Genomic DNA, 25,002 nt, shown 5'->3' on the forward strand with positions numbered 1-25,002 from the left:
TTCTCTTGTAGTTGTAATGTTAAGGGAGGCATGCTATACTCCTCTTGCAAGTGTGGAGGAGAAGGCGCCATATTGCGCGGGCTTTGAGGTGAGGTCGCATCCCATGTATCAGGGATTTGGAAGGGTGAGGTGCCCCTCGGGGCTTGTACTTTCTTACCCTCCGGTATTGTTGTGGTCGTTAGCTTGCTGGGCTTGCTGCGCTGCGGTTTAGCAGTGTCCGACTGGAGAGTGGCGCTGGATGGTATCGGGGAGCCGCGGCCATCTTGCAGCCTCGTGGCGTCGAAGGAGAAAAAAGCCTTAATAGGCATGCTGCCGGGTCCCGCTCCGCTTCCTTTCCTTCCCGGTGGTTGTGCCGAAGCCCCTGGCATCTTGTGGGGGTGTTTGTTGCCGGTAATCTGGGGTAAAGAGCTGTTTTAAGCGCTGTGGAGACGGAGCTCCTCTAACATGCGGCCATCATAGTCAGCGGCCAAGCCACGCCCCCAATCCAATTTTTTAAGCTCTGCTTTCTATAGAAAGCTTCCACTTCCAGCGAATAGACATCTGTCTCTGGTCATGTGATGTCACACAGGTGCACAGCTCATTATAACACACAGCTGTGCTTACTCTTTGTTATATATAACGAGTCGTGAACCTGTGTGACATCACATGACCATGCACAAATTAATATGTAATGGAGGTAAATGATAAAACTTTGTATAGAATGACAGTAAGCAGAGGTCTAGTGAGCAGAGGTCTAAGAAATTGATGCAGAAAGTATATTGGGAAATTGGAAACATTTCATTATATATAAACAATAAAATTTATCTACTGACAGATTCCTTATAAAACCTCTGTACCAGACACTAATGCCTCTATCTAGAAAACATATAGCAAAGAAGATAAAAGCTTCCAACATTGCTCTACTAATGCCCCCAAATGCCGCATCATTGATTCCAAATGTGACAAGTATGTGAGATTTATAGCAGCCAACCAGCCAGGTCTTAAAGATGGACCAACAACACACAGAAATGCAAAATTTCAAGATGTTAACATGTGAGGACTAAAGTAATTTGTGCCTATTCTTCAGATATTACAGATGATTTGTCCAAATGACATGTATATTATACAGTACATGTATGTGCATTTAAAGAAGCTGGCCACTATTAAAAACTTTAGTAGGGTAAGTACAATATCCTTATAGGGTTTCCCATGTAGTGCTTATCATGGTAAAGTTTGTGTACAGTTTGGGTAATGTCAGGACTCAGAAGGACTCAGGACTTCCAGACATTTCATATAAATGAAGATACATCATATAAATTTAGCTTCTTATTGCCTCAGAAGCCAGTAATCTAAAGGGCTTTTACAACAAGTAGCTTACAAGGTACATCAAGTTGCTGTCTTAATGACATTCTTAGATCACCCTTTTCCCTATAACATAGGGAGATAAAAACTTTTTTCCCACTTAGTAAAAGTTTTTTACAAAAGTAAAAAAAAATGATTTATCCACCTTCCTTACAGGCAGTTGTTTCAGATATCATGCACAACTTACCATTATATTTTTGTGAATAAATCCCTGTCTATAACGTGCTGGTTTCAGATGCGGATACTCTTCTGTACTTGTGACTTTAATATTCCAAATTTTTTTCCAAGCATCATAAAGTTGAATGTGCACTGGATAGACACCTGAGTGATGAGGAGCCACTGCATAACCCATGTCCGTTGGAATACCATGTTCCTGTAATATATTTATTGAAATTAGAAAATCTTGACACAAAATTAAAACAGTAACATTATGATTCAGTGGCATTTTAAAGAAAAATTGGTTTCACGATGAACTAATCATGGGGTGTGTCTTCTGCTATAAATGCCGTTATTAAAGAGTCTTATGCATCACAGCAATCCTCAGATATAATGAAACTGGCGTATTGGTACTACCTATAGGTATGTACTATGTAAGTCAATATTATAGAACCTTGAGACATTGGGACTTATTTACTGAAGGTCCGCAGCTGCACTTTCGTAGTTTTTTCCGACATTTTCGGGATTGGCGCGCTGGGACAGGTATTTAACTGGGGATTGTGTCGCACGCAATCGGACTGTGGTGCGGCTGCGCTGGCTTTCATGGGACTGAAAATCTGGGGGTGGGCCGTCAGACAGCCCATACCTCTGAGATCTGAGCTCTATGCACTGGAGACACGTTTGCCTGGAACTGCAGCTGCCTTGAACTGCCCACAGGTCTGCCACCTGCTGGTCATTCATCCTTATAATCAGGTGCGCCTTATATCCGGTGCACCTTATATATGAACCTAGACCTTTTAGCAAACATTTATTGATGGTGCGCCTTCTAATCCGGTGCGCCTTATAGTCCGAAAAATACGGTACTCTAGTAATTGCTGGGTAGGACGTGCACCCGACCTAGTGAAGGCTCGAGTCCTGAGCCAAAATGCACCTAATTCAGGATGTTCATCTTGTTCTGGTCCTCCTGTGGAAGCAGTTCCTTTATAGTTGACTTAGTATCCTTGGATTTAAGTCGATATTTATTCATGGATTGCATATCACAAATGAAACCTTTCCTGACAACCTACAGTTGAGCTGGTTAGCTCTCCAATGGCTTCCCAGAGTATCCATATTTCCGTAACTGAAAATGTGTTAACTCAACTATAGATTTTGTCCTATAACTAACTTTATTATACTGTGCAATATGTTAAGTAATGACAATTGGCAACTAGTTCATCAAACCAATGGGCAACATACAACACAGATGACTCTATGCATTCTGAACTTGTATTGAACTTGTTTCCTCATTCTCAACCCAATGCAACTTAATATTACATGGCCCATAAAGGCCTCATAAGCCATTAGTTCAAGTCTTTTGAAACTTTGCACTTTGGCATGTGTAGAAATGACCTTTATTGTATGTGGATTTGCAAAATTTTGCGATATACTATTTGCAGACTTTGCACTTTACTGAGCCAGGGAGCTATCAAAGTTTGAAGGCAAATTGATATATAAAATATTCAGTGAATTTGCAAAGTGGTACAAAGTCGTAACCAAAGTCACATTTTATGCTTTTTCGATAAAACATGGCACGTATTCAAATCAAGAATTTCTCTGAACTTGTAAGAATTTACAATGTTTAAAAAATATATCCTTTTGGTACCTCTTACTTTTGGTTTACATTGTAGCTATTTATCCATATAGTTTGTGTGACACTAAAATATCTGGTCCTAATAATATCTCAAAATTATATAAATACATGAATCCTCCAATAAACAACACAAGACAAATTACAGTGTATCTTCATTCCCTTACAACTTTACTGAACCTTTGAAGCATTTCTTTTATTTCCTTCAGAAGATAAACACCTTGTATACCTAAAGAATATTTCACTTGAAAATTCAGCGCTATTAGGAGATAAGACTAACTAGATGCTGTCTGTACACAGTTAAGTCATTACAATTTTTCTCTGCTTCTTTATCAGCTTTCAATATTAGTGCAGTAGAAAAAGCTGATTTATACAAACTGCTAAAAGCAAGAAGAAAAGGAGATTAAAAAGGGAAACATTAACAGTTTTCTTTAATATAGTTAAATGCAAAGTTTTCTGTTATTATCTGCACTATTGATGCATGTTATTTATCTTATAGGTTTAGTAATTCTTCAACTAAAACTAGGCCCAATATGCCAATACAGAGTATCAAAGATTAAGTACAAACTTCCTGTTCTAAACAGTTCGATGAGGGAGGCATTAATTATTCTATCTCTAAAAAGGTAAGAATCCTATATTGAACACTGAAATAAAGATTCTGGTGAAAGCATTATCTTTAATATTATTATGGCCCCCAAAGATGGAGCAAAAGTGAAAATTATTTGGAAGTGAATGTAAAAATCATGTGACACCATAGTCTAATAGGTATAGTTTGAATTAAAAACATTATGAATTCTTAGATCATGTTGCTGATTCATCAGTATTTTATGGATGGAGGGTGGACCCTCAAGATAGCCACATGTGGTAGGCCCATCATTCACTAGTCTAATACAAATTTTAGTGTAAGCATATGTGTGTCAGTTTATATGAATGTGTGTGGGGGTGAGTATTAGTGCTTGTATATGATAATTTGTATATTCTTTTTGGGACAATACATTATATTTCTTACTTTAGGTTTTATGGTTGATGTAATGTAGTCGAAAGTTTTCAAATAAATCAATGATTTATGTGGACAGGATGATTCTTGGGGAATTAATATCAGTAATATCAAGTTGTCTTCCATTCAATGGTCTTACTGTTAAGGGAGAAATCTCAAAATTGCACAAATTGCTCTGCTTCAAAGATGGCATCTATGTCTAAGGACTATTACCAAAGGTGGTGTCTGTGCCTGAGACTGCACCCAAAGATGGCGCCAGCATCTGAGATAAGATTGGAATGTGACCACCCTGAAGTCCTTGGACATCTTGGATCTTCCTATCAAGGAGAGACACAGAACAAAGCGAGCAATGCCCACTTTTATTTCTACATTTTGTGCACTTTTTCTTTAATAAAGCAGAATTGCTTGCGCCTCTAACCAAAAAGGGAGTTGTACCCATATTTTGCCTGGTGTGATTCTTTATGCATGCACTTGGTTTATATCAATTTGGACAGGAGCAGCAACTCCCATTTCAACATTACTAAGATGCAAGTAAAAATATGATAAGGTCTAAATCCATTAGGTCACAAGCAGGATTTCTTTTGCCAATCTGAGACTGACGTGCAGAATATAAAACATTATGCTAAAAGCTTTCAGATTAATTTGAATCTGGGTTAAGAACACTTCTGTTCTTTTTATTTTATAAGAGGTTTTGAATTTTCAAAAACAATAAAAAAGAGAGGTATATTGTAATATTCCAAAGGATTATCTGTGAAAAATCACAAGCTGGCACCCGGTATTCCAGCGTTCTTAAATCATAAAGACACGCTTTTACGGAGAGTTCAACAGCGGCTTCCACTAAGGAGCTAGAAATATGGCAGGGTTCCAGGACAGTCACTGACAGTATAGTATGAACATTCAACTAAATAGAAGTGTGGGTGGCTATAAAGCTTAAGGGAACATCACAAGGATGAGAAAGAACTGTGAAAACGGAATACATGAGGTGAAAAAAAAATTATCTGTGGGTAGTAATTGAAGCAATACAACATCTATTTGGTGCATGCTGTATTCTCTATAACATCAGGTTCAGGATACGAATGGATGTAATTTAAAAATATATATGTTGTTCAAAGATATAGCTCCCAGTTTGATATTTCTCCTCGCTTTTTATATGTTTTTTCCATCACTGATTTATGTTTTACCCATTGCCTTTCCAATATTTTACTTCAGTGAGCCGTTAACGTATGCGGCACAAAAGCATAACATTTATTCTACATTTTATCACATTGAAAACTTAGAAGAATGAAACATTTTGACTGTTCTTGTGGAATTTCTTCTTTCGATCACACAGCTGAACGGATGTGTCCAAGACAATAATGGTAAGAGAAGAAACACATTTAAATAGGCCGAGGCGAAATGAAGCATGATATTTTTACTCGACTTGCCACACTTAAAAAAGAAGTTATGATGCATGTGCGGAGGCTGCATCACTAGCCGGGGTTCTCTTTTGGAACTTGTAATGGCCTATTTTTATCTACAGTCCCGAATGATGTTTGAAACTGAATGTTAAACTATCAAACTTGTATAAGAGATAGAAAATGACACATATTAAGGAAAATATGAAAAATCACACCAAAAATCTGTCAGGGAAAGGAACACACAGCAACCAATGTTTGCTACTGGATGCATGGAGGTAGATTAAAGCATATAAACAAGCTTTCTTAGCATATACAATCAATGTATACATAAAAAGGATTGTAGCCTAACCATAAACATGGATCTGAACTTTTACGCAACCTACAGGGTAATCTTGTGATGGGAGTCCGTGGATCTAGATAATTCTAGAGTTCAGTGGTCAGGAAAAACATGGTCGGGAACAGGCTGCAAAGGAGTATCAAGTTCTAGGAGAGTTGGTGATAAAGTCATAGGTCAGAGTAGGCAGCACAGATTGTGGTCAAAAGGATCCATGGTAGTAAAAGAAAGGAACTCCTCAAATGCTATCAGGCAATTGGCAATCAGGATACCTTTGGCCAGGTGCATGGGAAAACCCAGTTCAGTAAATATAGGCATTACTGTGATAATTTTTGTATCATGCCTTTATTCGGAAATGAACACTGGGTTGTGGATCCATAGTGCCGCCTAACCACTTAGGCTTCTCCCAAGGGCATTGTCTATGGAACCATGTCAATTTTAACCCTTTAAGGCTACAATCACATCTTGTCTTGTCTCCGTTGTAAGGATATGTTGTGTGGATTCCTGAGTTTTCATTAAACAGAGGGGTAGAACCTATCACACTGTATGCTCATATGTCCTCCTGTTTCACCCTTCCTTCTGTAAGTGCAAGGAGGAGTGAACATTGACAGTGATTGGCTGCTGCCAGTGTTCAGGGTGTTCCCTGCATGACATATCTGTGCTTTTTGGATAAAAAGTTTAAATAAAGTTTTACAGCATAGTATACTGCACAGATTGTGGTCAAATGGATCCATGGTAGTAAATAAAGTGCAACATGTCAGAAAGGAAATCCGCAGAGGCAATTGGCTACCTTTGGCAAGGTGCATTCTGACACAGTTTGATTTCATATAATCCTGAAACCATTTTCAACATGGTTTGATGCTATTTGTAAAGTTGATTGTAAACATGCAAAAATCTGTCATTTTCCATGACAACTATAATTCTATAGAAAGTCTCTTGAATTAGTTTCCATTCTATGTACTTCAACACAGTAGGGGAAATTGAAAATCTCCCCTTCCCCTTCTGTTTTCCAACCTGCATGCCACTTTGGACATATTGGGGTGGGGAGCGAGTCCATGGGAGAAAACCAGTGGAGACTACAAAAGAGAAGTCAGCTAGATCTGACCTGGTGGAGATTGCACACTAATCTGCTAAGAGGCTGGAGCCTCTCTTAGTAGATACAACACCAGAGCAAAGATGGAGGGAATTTTAAGACCAATCTTAATAAATTACCCCCCTGTATATATTATTCAGTAAGGTATAACATCCTCTTAGACCTGAGAATAGATCTGAAACATCAGTTTGCAAAAAAAAAAAAAAAAAAGGATTTCACTGCATTTATGAGTACTTTTCAGACATGGTTACTTTTAATGTCCCACTGTGCAACCTATTGGCCAGCACAAAAATCTCCTGGGTATAGACGACCCATGTTTGGTTAGGTTCATTGTAAGCTTTCTATTTACAGGAACGATCAATTCATGGGTCAAAAGTCAAAAGATTGAAGAACTTGAATAAGACCAGGGGAATATGAAGGAAAACCCTTTATAGCTAATGATAGCTGCTTCAGTGAACAACCTTACAGTAAAAGTAATATTAAAACACAAAATGAAATATTTGCAATAAACAAAATTTAAATACTTTTGGCCATTAGACCATGTTTGATATGTATTATCCTTATACTGTGACATTTCTTTGGGTATTATCACTGCACTGTGACATTACTGCATTGATTATCTCTGCACTATGACATCACTGTGTGTGTTATCTCTGTACTGTGACATCACTGTTTATAATCTCATTACTTTGGTAATGCATGCACTCTTATATCATTTTTAATCTTTATAATCACTGTTTAACTATCCCTGTAAAATGACATGACTATTTTGTCCACTGGTGTTGCAAACATGGTGCATGTGGTTCTGCACAGTTTGCTGCCACTTATACATGCAGTATCCAGGGAGACCAGAACCAGTGGGAGGTGCATTCTGTCAGCCAGCCCATAGTCAGCAACCCATTATCTGCCAGCCCACTGTATTTTTATACAAAAACAGATAAGAATGTCTCTGCTCGTTCCAATATACAGATTTATACAGCACAGAAATACAGGGCAGAAGAATTTGTGCATTCGTGTGAAAGAGGCCAAAAAAAGGCCAGAAGAGGATGCAGGAATGACAGCATAGATAAGCATATGATTTTCTTTAAGGGGTAACATTATACTGTATATACAGTTAGTGGCGGATAACACTGCCATGGGCCCTTGGCTGTTTGAATATTATATCCTCTACAAGTCTAGAATTAACTTTCTCCATATGATGCTAGCTTACCTGCTTTCAAGCTGAGGCTTCAGAGGCCTCCACCTTTGGAGGACCTTCAAAGGTCCTGAAATGGCTCTTGTGTACATGTGTATTAAGAGCTGGAACAGATGTAAAACAATTTCATGGCTGAAATACCTTTTGAGTATAAAATCTATTGGGTGATTTAGGTGGCCGTGGGCCCCTAGAAGGCTTGGACTCTGGGCTACCGTCCAAACCATCCATATTGTAATCCACTACTGTATACAGTTTATGTAGGTGAACATGTGTAAATTAACCATTTGAAGAAACATTACATATAAATTTATCTTTAAAGGACACCTGTCATCAGGTCTGTGTCACTTGTCCTGTCACCTCTACCTGTTGGAGCAGCTCACAAGGATCCCATCCCAGCCTTTATCTAGTTATTTCATACATTATTCATTGTAAAATCATCTATTTTTTATCATGTAAATGAGGCTGGTCACATGGTCAGAGGCAGTGATGTCACTCCTGTTACCCCTCCCCTCTCCTCCCCCTGCTCATGTCTGTGTGTAATGTATAGTAAAGCATGGCTAGTGTGTGTGCTGCATCTGCTGACATGCTGCATCCTCCTAATATACAGGTGAGAGACACAGACATCAGCTACACATGAATCTGACATGTTCTGCTGTGACATGGCTGCCTGGAGCTGCTGTATCTCTCCTATATACACACACAGGCTGCCTGGAGCTGCTGTATCTCTCCTATACACACACACAGGCTGCAGGGGGCGTGGCCACCAGCACCAGGAAGCCCATCATTATACAGCCTCACATCATTATACAGGCTGTCAGTCATGCACTGGGGGTGTGGCTGTGCCTCCCACTCATGAACAGAGTGGACAGCTTGAATATGCTAATGCTTCATTGGACATTTCACAGGTCATTTGCATACAGCTTTAGGACCTCATTGCTTAGGTTTACAGGCATGTAGAGGGACAATGAAGGGATAGAGGCAATGCTCTCTAATGGCAGTTTATGAAAATATATTTAGTTTAGGGGGGTTATTTTGCATGACGGGTTCTCTTTAAGGAGGGGACACTTTATGTGAATTAATCATTTAGGGGGCATTATAAATAAAATTAGGACAGCGCTTGTGTTCCTATATTCTGTTTTATGACTCATCGCAATTTTAGAATATCAGAAATAAGATGAGGTTATTAAAATGTCATGGATGACTGTACTTACCAGAGCAAATTTTTTATTGAGAATCATCTGCTCAACAAGTGAAGACTCATTATGAAAAAGATGAGGCTGCATATGACTCCACATATGTGGAAACCACCAGAATTCATCCACTGAGCCCAGCAAGAGATCATCCCCTCTGTCTTCCTTCTGAGTACCTAAAAGATAGTAACATAAGATATCATATATTCTCTGCTAGTTAACTGTGAAGGACCAAATTGTTAATATCTGCCAATTTTAGAAAATCTTGTGATGTTTTAAAACCTAAGTGTGAAAATGTGTCGTCGGAATATTTATTAATAAATTCAATTAGAATGATAATTCCTTTGGATGTCATTACAGGCGGTCCCCTACTTAAGGACACCCGACTTACAGACAACCCATAGTTACAGACGGACCCCTCTGCCCACTGTGACCTCTGGTGAAGCTCTCTGGTTGCTTTAAAATAGTCCCAGATTGCAATAATCAGCTTAAAATTGTCTGCAATGAAGCTTTATTGATAATCCTTGGTCCCATTACAGCAAAAAAATTTGAAACTCCAATTGTCACTGGGGCAAAAAAAAAAAATTGTCGGGAACTACAATTATAAAGTATACAGTTTCGACTTACATACAAATTCAACTTAAGAACAAACCTACAGTCCCTATCTTGTATGTAACCCGGGGACTGCCTGTACTTACAATATTTCACTCTTCTATATTCATGTTTCTACAACAGTCATAATAGGGTTGTGTGGATAACGAATCATTATTTCTTACACTCTTATAAATGGTCTATGTATCTAGGTGCAGTCTCTGTATATCTCAGAATCTTCAAAGTCATAAACATTGTCGCACTTAATCCATAGTGTACCCACATAAACACATACATAGGGGAGATTTATCATTAGGCAGGATTTTGAGCAGTTGTGTATGTGTTAGACTGGCAGGTTTCCACCAGTATAGTCCGGTGTATGTGCAGTGTTACCTGCCTCCTGATGTGACTGTCAGCTGTGTGTGCTCTATGTGAATAGACTGCACCAGTCCCACATACGTTTAACATCTGCTCAATTTCTGCATTTTTGCAATGTTTTTGCACAGGAAATTCTCATATACTTCAAACATAAAATTGAGCAAAAACTTTAAAATTGAGCAAAAACTTCCCCCCTGTAGTAGCAATGGACCCACATACACCATGTGGTGTAGTTTTGCAATTAAATTTGCGTTCTTTTGAAAATTCTCAGTTGATAAATGTAGTGTTGCACACTCTGTGGTGTATTTTTTCCGCCATTGCTTGACTTTAGAATTGCGTTTTTTCTCTATAAAAAACCTGCAAAAGCGATATTTGCGCAAAAAAAAATTGCAACAATTATACGCCAATAAACTACATAGGACTAATGTTAATCTCCCTAAGCTCCTAAGCATAGCTAATAGCCCCATAGCTAAGCAAAAAAAATTTTTTTAGGAAAAATTAGGTGCAATGCGCAGGAAAAGCATCACTGTAGGTGCTGAAGACATGCCTTGGGTGCACTGACTGCTTCATTAGCAAACAGCTTAAAATGTGGTTATCTTGGGAACAGCCAAATGCACAGAAATAATCAAGGTATACTCCTAGCTGCTGGGCGAGTATTGGACCAGCAGCACTGAAGCAACTTTTACTTGCGTTTCAGGATACAAATAGGCTAAACCCTGCCGTTACCGTCAGGACGGGTGGTCATGTACCTGGTGACATCTCCATTAGAATCTGTGTATTGAACGGCGTCTGGTCCTACACTTCTTTGACACAAGTCAGGAGAACATCATAATGCTGCATATGCTTTGAAAGGCCGGAGGCCCGTGTGTGACATGTCTCCCTAGAAATGATCTCTGCTCATTCCAATACCCAAGCAGATTGATCATGTAATACACTTAAGGATTAGTCAGTAGGTAGGTAAATAGGGGAGAGGCCTGAAGGTTGCCTCTTTCTTTGGGAGCTTTGAAGTGACTTTTAACCAACATGTCCCAATTAGACTTTGTCTTTCTGTATGTCAGTAGTGCTCCAGGGCCATATATGTCTTTTATGTCCTAGTCTAATTGTAGAATGGGCCAGTGTTTCTTTAACAATGCCTTTGCTTGTTCTGCCCAAATAGGATATGTGGTTATGATCCTAAAGTATTTTTGTGGGATCTTAGGTTTCCCCTTTCCATGTAGCAGCTCATTACGATTAAGGTTATGTTTTTCTTAATTCATGCTTCTTGGTGGAAATCCTTCTCTGTGCTACATTTTCTCCATGCCCGGAGATACTGTCCTTTTATGGATACCCATATGTAGAGGCAATGGATGGTGACTTTCCCACCTAAGTAATGAGTTGGTCACTATGGGTTTCCGATAAACAGAGATATTGAGCTAACACTCTCTAGATTTAGAGATCCAAAAACAGCAAGTTTGATTTGTGCATCTCTGATGTGAAATACAATCCAATGTGATTGTCGTTAAACTCCCTGAAGTCATCGGGCTGCTCTCTACACAGAATAAATATATAAACTATTTATTTGAAAGATATATCAATATTTTCTGTGCATGGAATTGGGTTTACTCTAAAAACACAGATAGCGTTGTGGGGTCGGAGGTGCTCCCCATTGCAGTGCCCCTGAGCTGGTCAATGACAAAGAAGTTTCTTTTTAGGGAAAACTGTAAAAGGTCACACACAAATATATTATGTATGAATCAGGGGCCTTGCTTCAAGGCTGGTCCAGGTGACACTAGTGGTATTTTTTTAGATTAGTGAAATAACATAACTTTTTATTGTAATAAAGGGAATTCTTTGGCTTATTAGTGTTTAGACCTAAATACTTGGGTCTGGTAAGAAGCAACATGTGTTCCTTAAACATGGCAAAACACCTGCTGCTACTTACCTAGCTCAAGCTTTTAACTCTAAACACATCTGCGTTCAGGGAGGAGTTACTCAAAATGTGTTTGAAATGTATTTTCTTAGACTGTGATCGATTTAAAACACATTGTTAACACAATGGTAATGTACAACTTAAAATACTTCTGCATTTTTACCAAAATGAACAATTGTGTTTTGTGATGCATTTTGCCTGATGCATTTCCAGTGTACTTTATAACGCATTGAAAAGGCATTGTGTAAACGTGGCCTAAGAATGTACAGGTAACATTTCACTGGGCCTTAGATTCCCCAGCTTGACACTGATGTGATATCACATTAAATTGCATCAAATAAATTTAACTCTTAAATTTCTAGTAAAATTGCTATATTGTACTTACCCGTGTGGTAGAATTTTCCAGAAAATCCCAGGTTGAATGTAAAATTAGTAACCTTAGTTCTGAGCAATCGCTGTGTGTCGAGAAGAGCCTGCAAGATAGAAAATGTTGTTACCAGAGAATCCTAATAATCTCAGCACACATTTGGCCTCAATGAATCTAATATGCAACTCCATAATCACGATCACAACTGAGACTCTCTGTCATTAAAAATGACAGGAATCGTTCCATCTGCTCTGAATATATTTAATAAAAATGTAAATGTATATTCAGAAATATATAAATTATATGTGGGTTATCAGTATGTTTGGCCAGTTTGTGTATATATGTATTCAAATGACTCCAACCCCTGGGACTGATTAGTCAATGAAATAATAATTATTTTTTAAAATCTTTATTAAGTTTAATCAAGATATGCAGTTATACAGAATGGACATGTAATATTCACATATGACTGAAGTTACAGTGTTTTGCACCTTAAACTTCAAATGAACATTGCTGGGTGGTTTAGCGCCTGATTTAGTGCATTTTGCCCTAGATTTTACTGCAAAAATTAGTGGGAAAAGTAGTCATTTGCATTCATAATATGGTACTTTTCTAGGCGCAAAAAAGTCACCAAATTTTGCCACAAATCCAGGTAAATGATAAATTGAATGTAAAAAGGACCAAACACAAAAAAAGCACTCAACAAGCCATAAATAGGGATTCATTCTCCTCATAGTGCTTATTTTTTGTGAAAGATAAAATTATTTTGGCTAGCGTTAGAATGTCATTAGCCCTATTTTATACCATCTCTTAGTACCAAAGAGAGACTTGAAATTCGTCTCTTTGTTGCAGCTATTCTATTGAATTTGTCTTTAAAAGCTTCCTGTGTGAATTCAGTTGTTCCAGTTGTATATAGCAGGATACAGGAACTATGTGGGGTGCAGATATATCAGTCACACATGGGTCTCTGTATATCTGCCATACAAGTAATATACACAGAATGTAAAAAGCTGTTGTTTTTATTATCAGAACTTATGCCTTATAGTAAGTTGTATAATTAATATAGTCTCAGCACTGGCACTTATCCCCTATTCATTCCCTATTCATTCAATCAGACTTATTAGTCTACTGGGTGTTCGATCACTAAGGCCACTTTCACACTTGCGTTTTTCACACGTGTGTTCTGCTCGTGCTTTTGACGCGCAGAACTTGCATTGCACTCTGACCCATTGTAATCAATGGGTCTTTTCAGACTTGCATTTTATTTCACGCAAGTCACGCATGTGAAAAACGCACAATGGAGACGCATCAAAAACGCATTGCACTCTGAGACACTTGCAAATGCAATGCAAGTGCAATGTGTTTTTCGCGCATCGATTGACATAGAAAATATAGAGCTCAGTCCTGAGTCCATTTCACGCACATTTTCTGCACGTGAAAAATGCATTGAAATTGAATTGAAAACACACGTGAAAAACTGAGACACTGAACAAACTCTGACTGAGAACTGATTGCACTCTGATGCAAAATGTGCGTTTTTCACTGACCAAACCCTGATCGCACCCTGATCAAACTCTGACGTGATCTGCAACGCAAGTGTGGAAGGGGCCTAAGACTGTCTGCAATCAGGAAAAATGGAGACCCAAATTCCCCCAGAATCTAATCTGTAAATGAAACCCCAGTGGGCACACATCAACAGTGCCCCTATTACTTCTATGAACTTTTGGTAGGATCTCCATTGATCTGAATCCTTTATTTTATTCTGTAGATAGGTGAAAGTGCCTGTGGTTTGGCATACCCTTTCACAGACAGATACAGAGCTGCAATCTTAAAGGAAGTGTTTATTTCTCAGTAAACTGAATTTAACTTGACAAGGAAGATGTCTTTCCATTTATTGTAAAAACATAGTAGACGACAAATCCTTTAAAAACAAAGAGAATAACCGTTTTTATGATTCTGCATAATGTTAAATTAACTGTTAATTTAACATTTTAAACAAATTCTAGACTTTCTACTGGAGATTAAGTTTTCATTTTGAGCCATTCTAGTGACATTAAATGTTTGCAAATTTTGTCACATGCCATATTTTTCAGCTACAATTTGTAACTTCATATTTGTTTCATTAAATATATACAAATATCACTTAAGGAGAAGTAGTATGTTTTTCTATCACTTTGTTAGTTCTTTCTGTTTTAAATATGTACTTTTTATTTTTAAAGACTAACCCAGTCTATATAGCAAAACCAACAAGTTTCACATCTGCCTACCCTCATGCAGAAGGAGGAAAGTCAAACATCACAGGATCTGTATCCTGTATATGTAGGGAGAAAACCTTAAAGGGGTATTCCCACAAAGACAATATTCTAAAATATACTCAGAATAATAAAATAACACATTCTCCAATTCACTGTTATGAACAAACTATAGCCTTTCACAGATATAATTCAAAACTGTCAGTTCTGGTGTTTACAATTTTGGTTGTTCCTGAATACGACCGTAAATTTTCTGACTATGGTCGGATTTTTCTTTTGAATAGCTTCTGTCGTCTGCACACTGCAGGGCTCTCTGCCTGATGCCCTTCCATCCTGCATTACAAGACCATTAAGCTCTGTGCCCCAGCTCCTAAACACTATAATCCCCATTTCTGTACCCCCATAATCTATGGCTTCCTTGCCAACCTCTCCTACATTGTGAGCCTGTAAACAAAGATGCCATAAAAATATCTGTTCCTGCTTCTGAAGCGCCCTTGCTGTAGCTGGTACACTAGGTATTGATCCTCAAGTGCTTAAAGGGGTATTGTGGGAATATGAACGTCTGATACAAAATACCATGATGCTATAAATAAATAAATGTAACAAAACTCAATGTCATTAGTTATAAAATGGAGCTTAAATAGTTTGATTTTATGATTCACAAAATTTTATGGCCTCTCTAAAGTAGGCGGAGTATCACCAAGACGGCCGCCACTGCAAACTACAAGTCCCAAGATCCTTTAGTTCTCAGTAACTACCACTACTTCTTATGCTCTGCTCCCAGTTTCTATGTGACAGATACTAGTAGAATGTTCAGAAGCTAAATAACAGTGTAGCTAAACCATGTACCCTGGTAATATATGTACATAATCAGCACACATTATCTCATAGCACAGAGGAATCATGAAGTATCTGCTTAAAGAGTCCCCATCCACACCCTGGATTCTTACACTGATCTGTCTAAGGAGCGATAGAAAAACAGCAATAAAACAGACTAAAATTGCAAAATTAGAGGTTAAAAATGGGGTTAAATCTTTCCTGTGTGAACATCACTAGGGGATTAAAATTTGAGAACTTCCATGGGAAAACCTCTTTAAAGGTACACTGTCTCTGGAATGCCCATGAAACTACCAGCCCCCTCAGATAAAATGCCCTTTCAGGAATTTCCATTTTTATGTGAAATCTCACCCAGTTACCTGTGATAAATCTCCTCCAAAGTCATGTGAGCAGAGAAGAGTCTCTCAGAGGGGTGTCACTATCATTGGTTCTATAGTACTTGGAAGCATTAATGCCATAGGATAAGATTCTCATCAATCCGATAAGAAGCTTGTGGTTCTGTAAAATTCTGAATTAGAGATCCAGCCCATTCATTATTGTTTTTATGACAGCCAAATGCCCAGCCGTCTACTGGCAGCAGGTGCAGAGGACACTGGAGAAAAGGCAAAGCTCTAAGTGCCACTTCCGTCCCAGTGTCTGTGTACACAGCGCTCAAAGTTAACAACGATGTCTTTGACTATGTCAACTAAAGCTACTACTTAGTTAATAAAACCAATAAAATGAAAAAGATATTTATGGACCAAAAAGTACCATTGAAAAATACAACTCATAACATACAAAACAAGATCTTATATGGCTACTTTGACCGAAAAGTCCACAGTTGCACTTTATCAGACACAGCTTCTATAAGGAGAACTCAAGACGTAGATCTGAAGATTGAGTTGAATACTATTTTAGTGATTTTAGTTGAAGTGATCACGTTTCCCAGACACGATAAGATTTAATTCTACCCTATTGTAAGAAGCAGAATTCATTTTAAAGGTTGTGCCTCGCACACAGAGATCTGGTGCTTCAGGTAAGACTAAATATGCATATCATTTATTTTATCGCTGCTGAACACATGTCTATCTTTAGAAGCTCTTAGCTGTTTTGTATGCAGCCATTTAATTTATGTTTCCTTTCCCAGCAAAGAATTTAAATCAATCTAAATCTTCTTAACTTTTTTTTTTTTAATTTTAAAAATCAGAGCTGACACCCAATTACTGGGAGCGAAAATCTAGTTAAAGCCGGAGTCACAATTAACAGCTTCACTTTGTTTTGACAATGCTGCCATATTGTGTATGCTTTTTACAAGTACTAAATTATGTATAATGTCCTAGAAAGTATCCCATAGGATAAATATTTTCTGCTAACATGGGAGATTTCAGCTTTCTAAGAGTAAATCACCTGGATGTTTCTGTCTTTTATTATCTGTACATTTTCCATGTTACAATTCATTAAACTCTTTCACATTGCTATGTCTACAAGTACAAGATAGTATAAATATAGTTTTAGGGGCAGACACAGTATAGTATTTTATCATAGTGTGATGCTAATCTCATGCTAAAGGACCATTCAAGGCCCATTTATATGTCACCATGATGATCTGCTTATTTGTAAGAAATTATATTTGACCAGTGATAACAGAGAAGATAACGTGATATTCAGCAATTGGGAGTCCATAATTGACCAATTCCACATTTTCGTCTATATCTATAGATTATGATCCCGTTGTGCCCACACTGATAAACCATAGAACCCAGTGTCCTCACTTTTATGGAATTTTAAATTGCTATATAATGACTCATTTGTGCCTGTTCATTCACAGGTTTTTACGCAAGACCATTTTTACGTGCCAGCCCTGCCACCCGACGGACACATCAAGAGGCTTATGCCTATTGATGTATCCAACACAATGGGGGGCATGGCCTCTATCATGCATCATAGCACGAGCACTAATGTATTATAAATTGCCCCCTTAACCCCATAGCGCAATAAGACGTACCCTTACGTCTTACTGCGCATGGGGGAGTATGAAGAGGGCTCACAGGCTGATGAAGCAAACGCCCGTCGCTAACACCCGCGATCGGTGCTTGCACCGATCGCGGGTGTTAACCCTTTGATTGCCGCCGGCAAAGCTGCCGGCGGCATTAAAGAGCCGGCGGCGCGTGGGCGCCGCCATCTTGGCTCCGATCGTCACTCCCCGTGACGTCACCGGGGAGCGGCGATCCGTTGCCATGACAGCCTGGGATCACACAAAGATCCGAGGCTGTCATGATCGAGGCTATCTATTATAATGTGCGATCTGCACATTATAATAGATGGTATGCAAAATCCCCATATACTGCCATACTGTAGTATGGCAGTATATGGTAGGATCAATCAGACAACCTAGGGTTAAAGTACCCTAGGGAGTCTGTAAAATAGTAAAAAAAATAAATAAAAAAAAGTAAAAAAAAAAAAATTATATTAAAAAAACATAAAAATTCAAATCACCCCCCTTTCCCTAGAACTGATATAAATATAAATAAACAGTAAAAATCATAAACACAATAGGTATCGCCGCGTCCGAAAATTCCCGATCTATCAAAATATAATAACCGTTTTTCACTGCGTTAAACCCCGTAGCGGAAAATAGCGCCCGAAGTCGCAAATGGCATTTTTTTGCCATTTTGAAAAATAGAAAAAATTCTATAAAAAGTGATCAAAATGTCGAACAGTCCTAAAAATAGAAGCATTGAAAACGTCATCAGAAGTCGCAAAAAATGACACCACCCACAGCTCCATACACCAAAGTATGAAAAAGTTATTAGCGCAAGAACACGGCAAAATGAAGAATTTTTTTTCTGTACAGGAGGTTTTAATTTTTGTAAATGTATGAAAACATTATAAAACCTATACAAATTTGGTATCCCCGTGATCGTATTGACCCAATGAATGAAATAGACATGTCATTTAGGGTGCACAGTGAAAGCTGTAAAAACCAAGCCCACAAGAAATGGCGCAAATGTGTTTTTTCATCATTTTCACTGCATTTAGAATTTTTTTCCCGCTTCCCAGTACACGGCATGGAATATTTAATACATCACTACTAGAGATGAGCGAACATGCTCGTCCGAGCTTGATGCTCGTTCGAGTATTAAGGTACTCGAGACGGCTCGTTGCTCGGACGAGTATTTCCCCTGCTCGAGATCGAGCATTTAATTAAAAAAACACAGTGAAGAACAATGAAGAATAGAATAAAAACAGTGAACACAGTGAACACAGGATCATTTAAGTGAAAAACACAGTGAAGAACACAGTGAAGAATAGATTACAGATGTTCGGCACATCTGCTTACTTGTCGGAAGATACGCGCGGAACGGTGCGAACAAAATAGTATGTGAAGAACAATATATATGTGTGAAGAACACATTGAAGAACACGGTGAGCAGGACAGAGACAACGGGGAGCAGCACAGAGACACCGGGGAGCAGCACAGAGACACCGGGGAGCAGCACGGAGACATCGGGCAGCGGCAGCACAGAGACATGGGGCAGCGGCAGCACGGAGACATGGGGCACGGAGACATGGGGCACGGAGACATGGGGCACGGAGACATGGGCACGGAGAGCAGCGGGGCACGGAGACATGGGCACGGAGAGCAGCGGGGCACGGAGACATGGGGCACGGAGACAGCGGGGCACGGAGAGCAGCGGGGCACGGAGACATGGGGCACGGAGACATGGGCACGGAGAGCAGCGGGGCACGGAGACATGGGGCACGGAGACATGGGCACGGAGAGCAGCGGGGCACGGAGACATGGGGCACGGAGACATGGGCACGGAGAGCAGCGGGCACGGAGAGCAGCGGGGCACGGAGACATGGGGCACGGAGACATGGGGCACGGAGACATGGGCACGGAGAGCAGCGGGGCACGGAGACATGGGGCACGGAGACATGGGCACGGAGAGCAGCGGGGCACGGAGAGCAGCGGGGCACGGAGAGCAGCGGGGCACGGAGACATGGGGCACGGAGACATGGGCACGGAGACATGGGCACGGAGAGCAGCGGGGCACGGAGACATGGGGCACGGAGACATGGGCACGGAGAGCAGCGGGCACGGAGAGCAGCGGGGCACGGAGACATGGGGCACGGAGACACGGGGCACGGAGACATGGGCACGGAGAGCAGCGGGGCACGGAGACATGGGGCACGGAGACATGGGCACGGAGAGCAGCGGGGCACGGAGAGCAGCGGGGCACGGAGAGCAGCGGGGCACGGAGAGCAGCGGGGCACGGAGACATGGGGCACGGAGACATGGGGCACGGAGACATGGGCACGGAGAGCAGCGGGGCACGGAGAGCAGCGGGGCACGGAGAGCAGCGGGGCACGGAGAGCAGCGGGGCACGGGACAGCGTATCTCCCGACAAGTAAGCAGATGTGCAGAACATCTGTAATCTATTCTTCACTGTGTTTTTCACTTAAATGATCTTGTGTTCACTGTTTTTATTCTATTCCTCACTGTTCTTCACATCTGTTAACTTGTCGGGAGATAATATACGCGCGGAACAGTGAAGAATAGATTGCAGATGTTTGCATACATCTGCTAACTTATCAGAAGACATTCTTTTTCAATTAATTAACACATTTTATTCCCGAACCATGGTCCCTTTGAAAAATGCTCGAGTCTCCCATTGACTTCAATGGGGCTCGTTATTCGAGACGAGCACTCGAGCATCTGGAAAAGTTCGTCTCGAATAACGAGCACTCGAGCATTTTAGTGCTCGCTCATCTCTTATCACTACCAAATGCAATTTGTTACGCAGAAAATAAGCCATCACACAGCTCTGTACATGGAAAAATAAAAAAGTTATAGATTTTTGAAGGTGGGGAGTGAAAAATAAAAACGCAAAAACGAAAAAGGGCCTGGTCCTTAAGGGGTTAAAGTTAGTGATGAGCGAGTATACTCGTCCGAGCTTGATGCTCGGTCGAGTATTAGCATACTCGGACCGGCTCGTTGCTCGGACGAGTATTTGCCCTGCTCGATAACGAGCATTTAATTTAAAAAAAAAAAAGTAAAGAACAGTAAAAAAATACAATTAAAACATTTAATTTAATCATTTAATTGAAGAACACAGTGAAAGAACACTGTGCAGAATAGATTGCAGATGTTCGCGAACATCTGCGATCTGTTCCGGAGACACGCGTGCAGAACGGTGTTCTCCGCAATAGTATTCGAAGAACAATATGTGTAGAGAACAACTTGCAGATGTTGTCAAACATCTGCAAGTTGTTCTTCACACATATTGTTCTTCAAATACTATTGCGGAGAACACCGTTCTGCACGCGTGTCTCCGGAGCAGATCGCAGATGTTCCGGAGACACGCTTGCACGGTGCAATAGTATTTGAAGAACAATATGTGTGAAGAACAACTTGCAGATGTTTGACAACATCTGCAAGTTGTTCTCTACACATATTGTTCTTCGAATACTATTGTGGAGAACACCGTGTCTCCTGAGCAGATCGCAGATGTCCCGGAGACACGCTTGCAGAACGTTGTTCTCCGCAATAGTATTTGAAGAACAATATGTGTGAAGAACAACTTGCAGATGTTTCCAAACATCTGCAAGTTGTTCTTCACACATATTGTTCTTCAAATACTATTGCAGAGAACATCGTTCTGCACGCGTGTCTCCGGAACAGATCGCAGATGTTCCCGAACATCTGCAATCTGTTCTGCACTGTGTTCTTTCACAGTGCTCGTTCAGTTTTTAATTTTACTAAAAAATGCTCGGGTCTCCCATTGATTTCAATGGGGCTCGTTACTCGAAACGAGCACTCGAGCATCAGGAAATGTTCGGCTCGAGTAACGAGTACCCGAGCATTTTAATGCTCGCTCATCTCTAGTTAAAGTCCATTAAGCTCTATGCCCCAGCTCCTAAACACTATAATCCCCATTTCTGTGCCCCCATATGCTATGGCTTCCTTGCCAACCTCTACTACATTGTAAGCCTGTAAACAAAGATGTCATAAAATATATGTTCCTGCTTCTGAAGCGCCCTTGCTGTAGCTGGGACACTAGATATTGATCCTCAACTGCTTAGGGGGTATTCTGGGACACAGTCGGACAATACCCTCGGTATTGTTACCATAAGGATGTCATATCGGTGCAGTTGCTCGGGCATACATTTCAGAGAGTTTAAACACTGTCTGAGCCCGGCTGCAGTACTCCGGTCCCCATAACAACAGGACTTGCGCCTATAAATGAATAAACATATATGGTACCTCTTGCCGTAGCGCTTCTGTCCCTACGGTAGTGGGACGTGCGTTTATAAATGAACACAGATATATGGTACCTGTTACCAAGCAGTCCGATCATTGGGGATACTGGAGAATCAAGATACTGTACAATCCGGGACCCGTACAGTAACTCTAGGCGATCACGTCAGGAAGAGGGGAGTGTCCGAAAGAAATGGGGACCTCCCCCAACATCCGACTGGCCGAACCTTGGAGAGGGGAGTGTCCGGAAGAGGTTTGGACCTCCCCCTACATCCGATTGGTCGAGACAAGACGCCCACACATGACATGTCATTAGTGACGCCTACACATTACATGACGCTCACACATGACTTGTCACCAGTGACGCCCGCGTCATCACGCCCATACATGACACGTCATCAGTGACGTTCGGACACCCGATTGGCCAGGCGAGGGGGGCTCGTTAGCGATGACGGGCTCAGTACTTTGTATTTAGGCGGAGCAAGACGGGCGCGCGCCACGGCCACGACTATGCAGGGCGTGCACACCGCACGCAGCTCTATATCATATACCCTTATTTATCATGCCAAATTCTAAGACCCCTGATGATAATGGCAAAATGAAACGCGTCGGGTCCTAGGGGTATCTAATAGTGAGGAAGTGTTAGCCGCTCATAGCTACAGCCAGTCTAGGCAGAATATATATAGCTCAGTCAGCCCAGCAGCTGCTAAACAAACTGAGTAGTGTTTGCCTACAGATCATAAGATTGGCTGCTAATACTGGTAGCTTGAAGTGACAGTCAGTGCATCTATATCCAATCCATACAGAAATAAAGCCAGATTGGAACAGGCAGGATATAAACCTGCAGCTATCTGACAACTACCATTTATCTACCAAATGAATGGTAGTGACTACACTTCCTCACTATAAATTAACAGGGGTGTGAGCCAATCCATAATCACACCCCAGTTACTGTTATGTCACCTTTTCCCTGCTGACAACCATTCATGGAGTACAGTATACATATAGAGCATGTAATTGGGTCAGCAGTGGAATAGACGTACAAATTAATATGCACTCAGAGCTCTGTCTCTTTATTTTTTATAATTTGAAGGCATAAAAGTTACGTTTTATTTTTTGACACTATACCTCCATTACAGTGAATCCAGGTCAATTAAGGAGATATTACTTATCAACATTGCTAATTTATTCAGTGAAATAAATTTATAGGTAAATTTGGAAAATTGTGAAGAATGTCCTTACAGGTTAATTCTAAATATGCTTTCTAAACCAGAACAAATTAAAAGCAAATGTTTTGCTTAGGAAGTTTAGAATGACATCTTGTCATGTGTAATGGCATAATTAATTTTATGTTTTTTCTTGCTAAAAGTACAATTACATTGTCAGGAAAACCACTTAGTGTAAATTATTTTGATTAGACATAATTTTGTTGGGCTTAACAATTGTTTTCTGTGTGTTACTGACAAGGAAGGTACATTAAATCTGGGAAACCAAGCAGCAGACAAACTTTAGAGACTAGTGGGATTAAGCCACTAGCCACTTTGACCTTGGAGCTATCCAACTCAAGAACTCAGCTAGACTACCACTTACAGGCACTACCATAAGAGTCTTTACAAGAACAACAACATTGCCATTTCAGCCAGAGTCGAGAGCCCAACACATTATAAATTGATCTGTGTAAAATTAAGCACTGAAGAGTTTGTATTAAGTAATTGATGGTGTGACAGTCTGTACCACCTAGGGGTACATAAGTCCTGGTAGTTGTGCATTATGAATCTGTTAGGGTGGTTGTCAGGGAACATTTGATTACATTTTTTGCACAGTAAACGTTGTACATGTATAGTGCAATGTTATTAAGCCTCTATGAAGAGGGTTCACAGGCTGAGCCTTCTCTATACATGGTCAACTTTACCCTTGCATCTTCAGGACCAGACACAATGGGGAGAATATAATAAGATTGGTGATTTGAATGGTGGTTTTCCGGCAGAAATTATAAGAAATATGGAAGGTCTGGGCAATTAAGCTTCTGCCTGCCCCACAACCGCTCCTATTTCCACCCTGTCATGTCCAAAGTGGCGTGCAAGGCTTCATAACAGGCAGAGGTGGGGCTTTATACATGCCCTCTGTGGGGAATAAGGCATAATATATCTCCCCATATTTGTAAAATTTTTGGATGTAGACATGATTTATGCAACAGTTTTTCCAAGAGAAATACCAGATTCTTCTTAGAATATTTTTCTGTTTATAATTTTTACTTTTAAAAATAAATATATACCTATATCTTAAAAAAAGTTTTAACTTTGTCTCACTTTGATTTGAGTAATTCACTAAAACAGATATGTAAATAGTGTTTGGCATTTTATCCCTAAAATTTTCATACATTAAATGTATTAAATTGTAGGCTCTGTGCGTGTTGTCTAGCTTTACGTCAGTGACTCACAGGGTGAGCAAATCTCTGGAGTACATTTTGTATGTGTATTTTTATTTAAATTATTATGAATTTTTTATCTTTCTTTTTATTTTATTTTATTTCTATCCCTAATAGATCTGAAAATACCTAAATACAACTTTTCTATTACAACTGGCTTCTTAAATTGGAAATACAAAAAACGTTCTCACTTTCAGGTTATTCTTAATGGACTCTGGCTGCTGAATTCAGAGCTTGTGAGCCACACCAAGAGCTGCCTTGCTGGTAGCAGAAGGACAACTGCCTTGCAGAATCTAATCCCTGGAAAGGTGGGTGTTTTTATTATGGAGCTCTGTGTTAGACTCAAGTGTGGGTTGATGATAAAGAGGCTAGCCAATCAGCGGCTGGGGGTGGTTCTAATGACTGGATAAATTCACAGGGCTCAATTCACTCAGAACTGGTTATACTTTCTTCTGTGAACTTGTGCCTGATCTGGTACTACTATTCATTTATTCATTTGTGTCCTGTATTTGAGAAAGGGTCTGCGACCCGAAACGCGTCATTTGGACTTTATTTGTAGATATATATATATATATATATATGTATTTTTATTTCTTTTGTAAACATTAAATTCGTTTCTTTGATAAATAAAATTTGGCGTTAGCATTGGTATACTTCATAGTTTGGGTA

The 25,002-nt window shown here is 40.0% G+C and overlaps 1 protein-coding gene across 1 annotated transcript in view; it reads right to left on the reverse strand.

Annotated features, from left to right (window-relative positions):
- LOC140071620 (bifunctional heparan sulfate N-deacetylase/N-sulfotransferase 3-like) overlaps nucleotides 1–25,002 on the reverse strand; it is a 215,078-nt gene that overhangs the window by 110,648 nt on the left and 79,428 nt on the right. The window contains exons 3-5 of the mRNA XM_072119202.1: nucleotides 12,594–12,681; nucleotides 9,352–9,506; nucleotides 1,529–1,714 (exon numbers count right to left, since the gene is read on the reverse strand). Coding sequence (XP_071975303.1) covers nucleotides 1,529–1,714; nucleotides 9,352–9,506; nucleotides 12,594–12,681 — 429 coding nt within the window. The remainder of the gene's footprint in view (nucleotides 1–1,528; nucleotides 1,715–9,351; nucleotides 9,507–12,593; nucleotides 12,682–25,002) is intronic.

The sequence above is a fragment of the Engystomops pustulosus genome, chromosome 1, assembly GCF_040894005.1.
Source record: "Engystomops pustulosus chromosome 1, aEngPut4.maternal, whole genome shotgun sequence".
Lineage (NCBI taxonomy): Eukaryota > Metazoa > Chordata > Amphibia > Anura > Leptodactylidae > Engystomops > Engystomops pustulosus.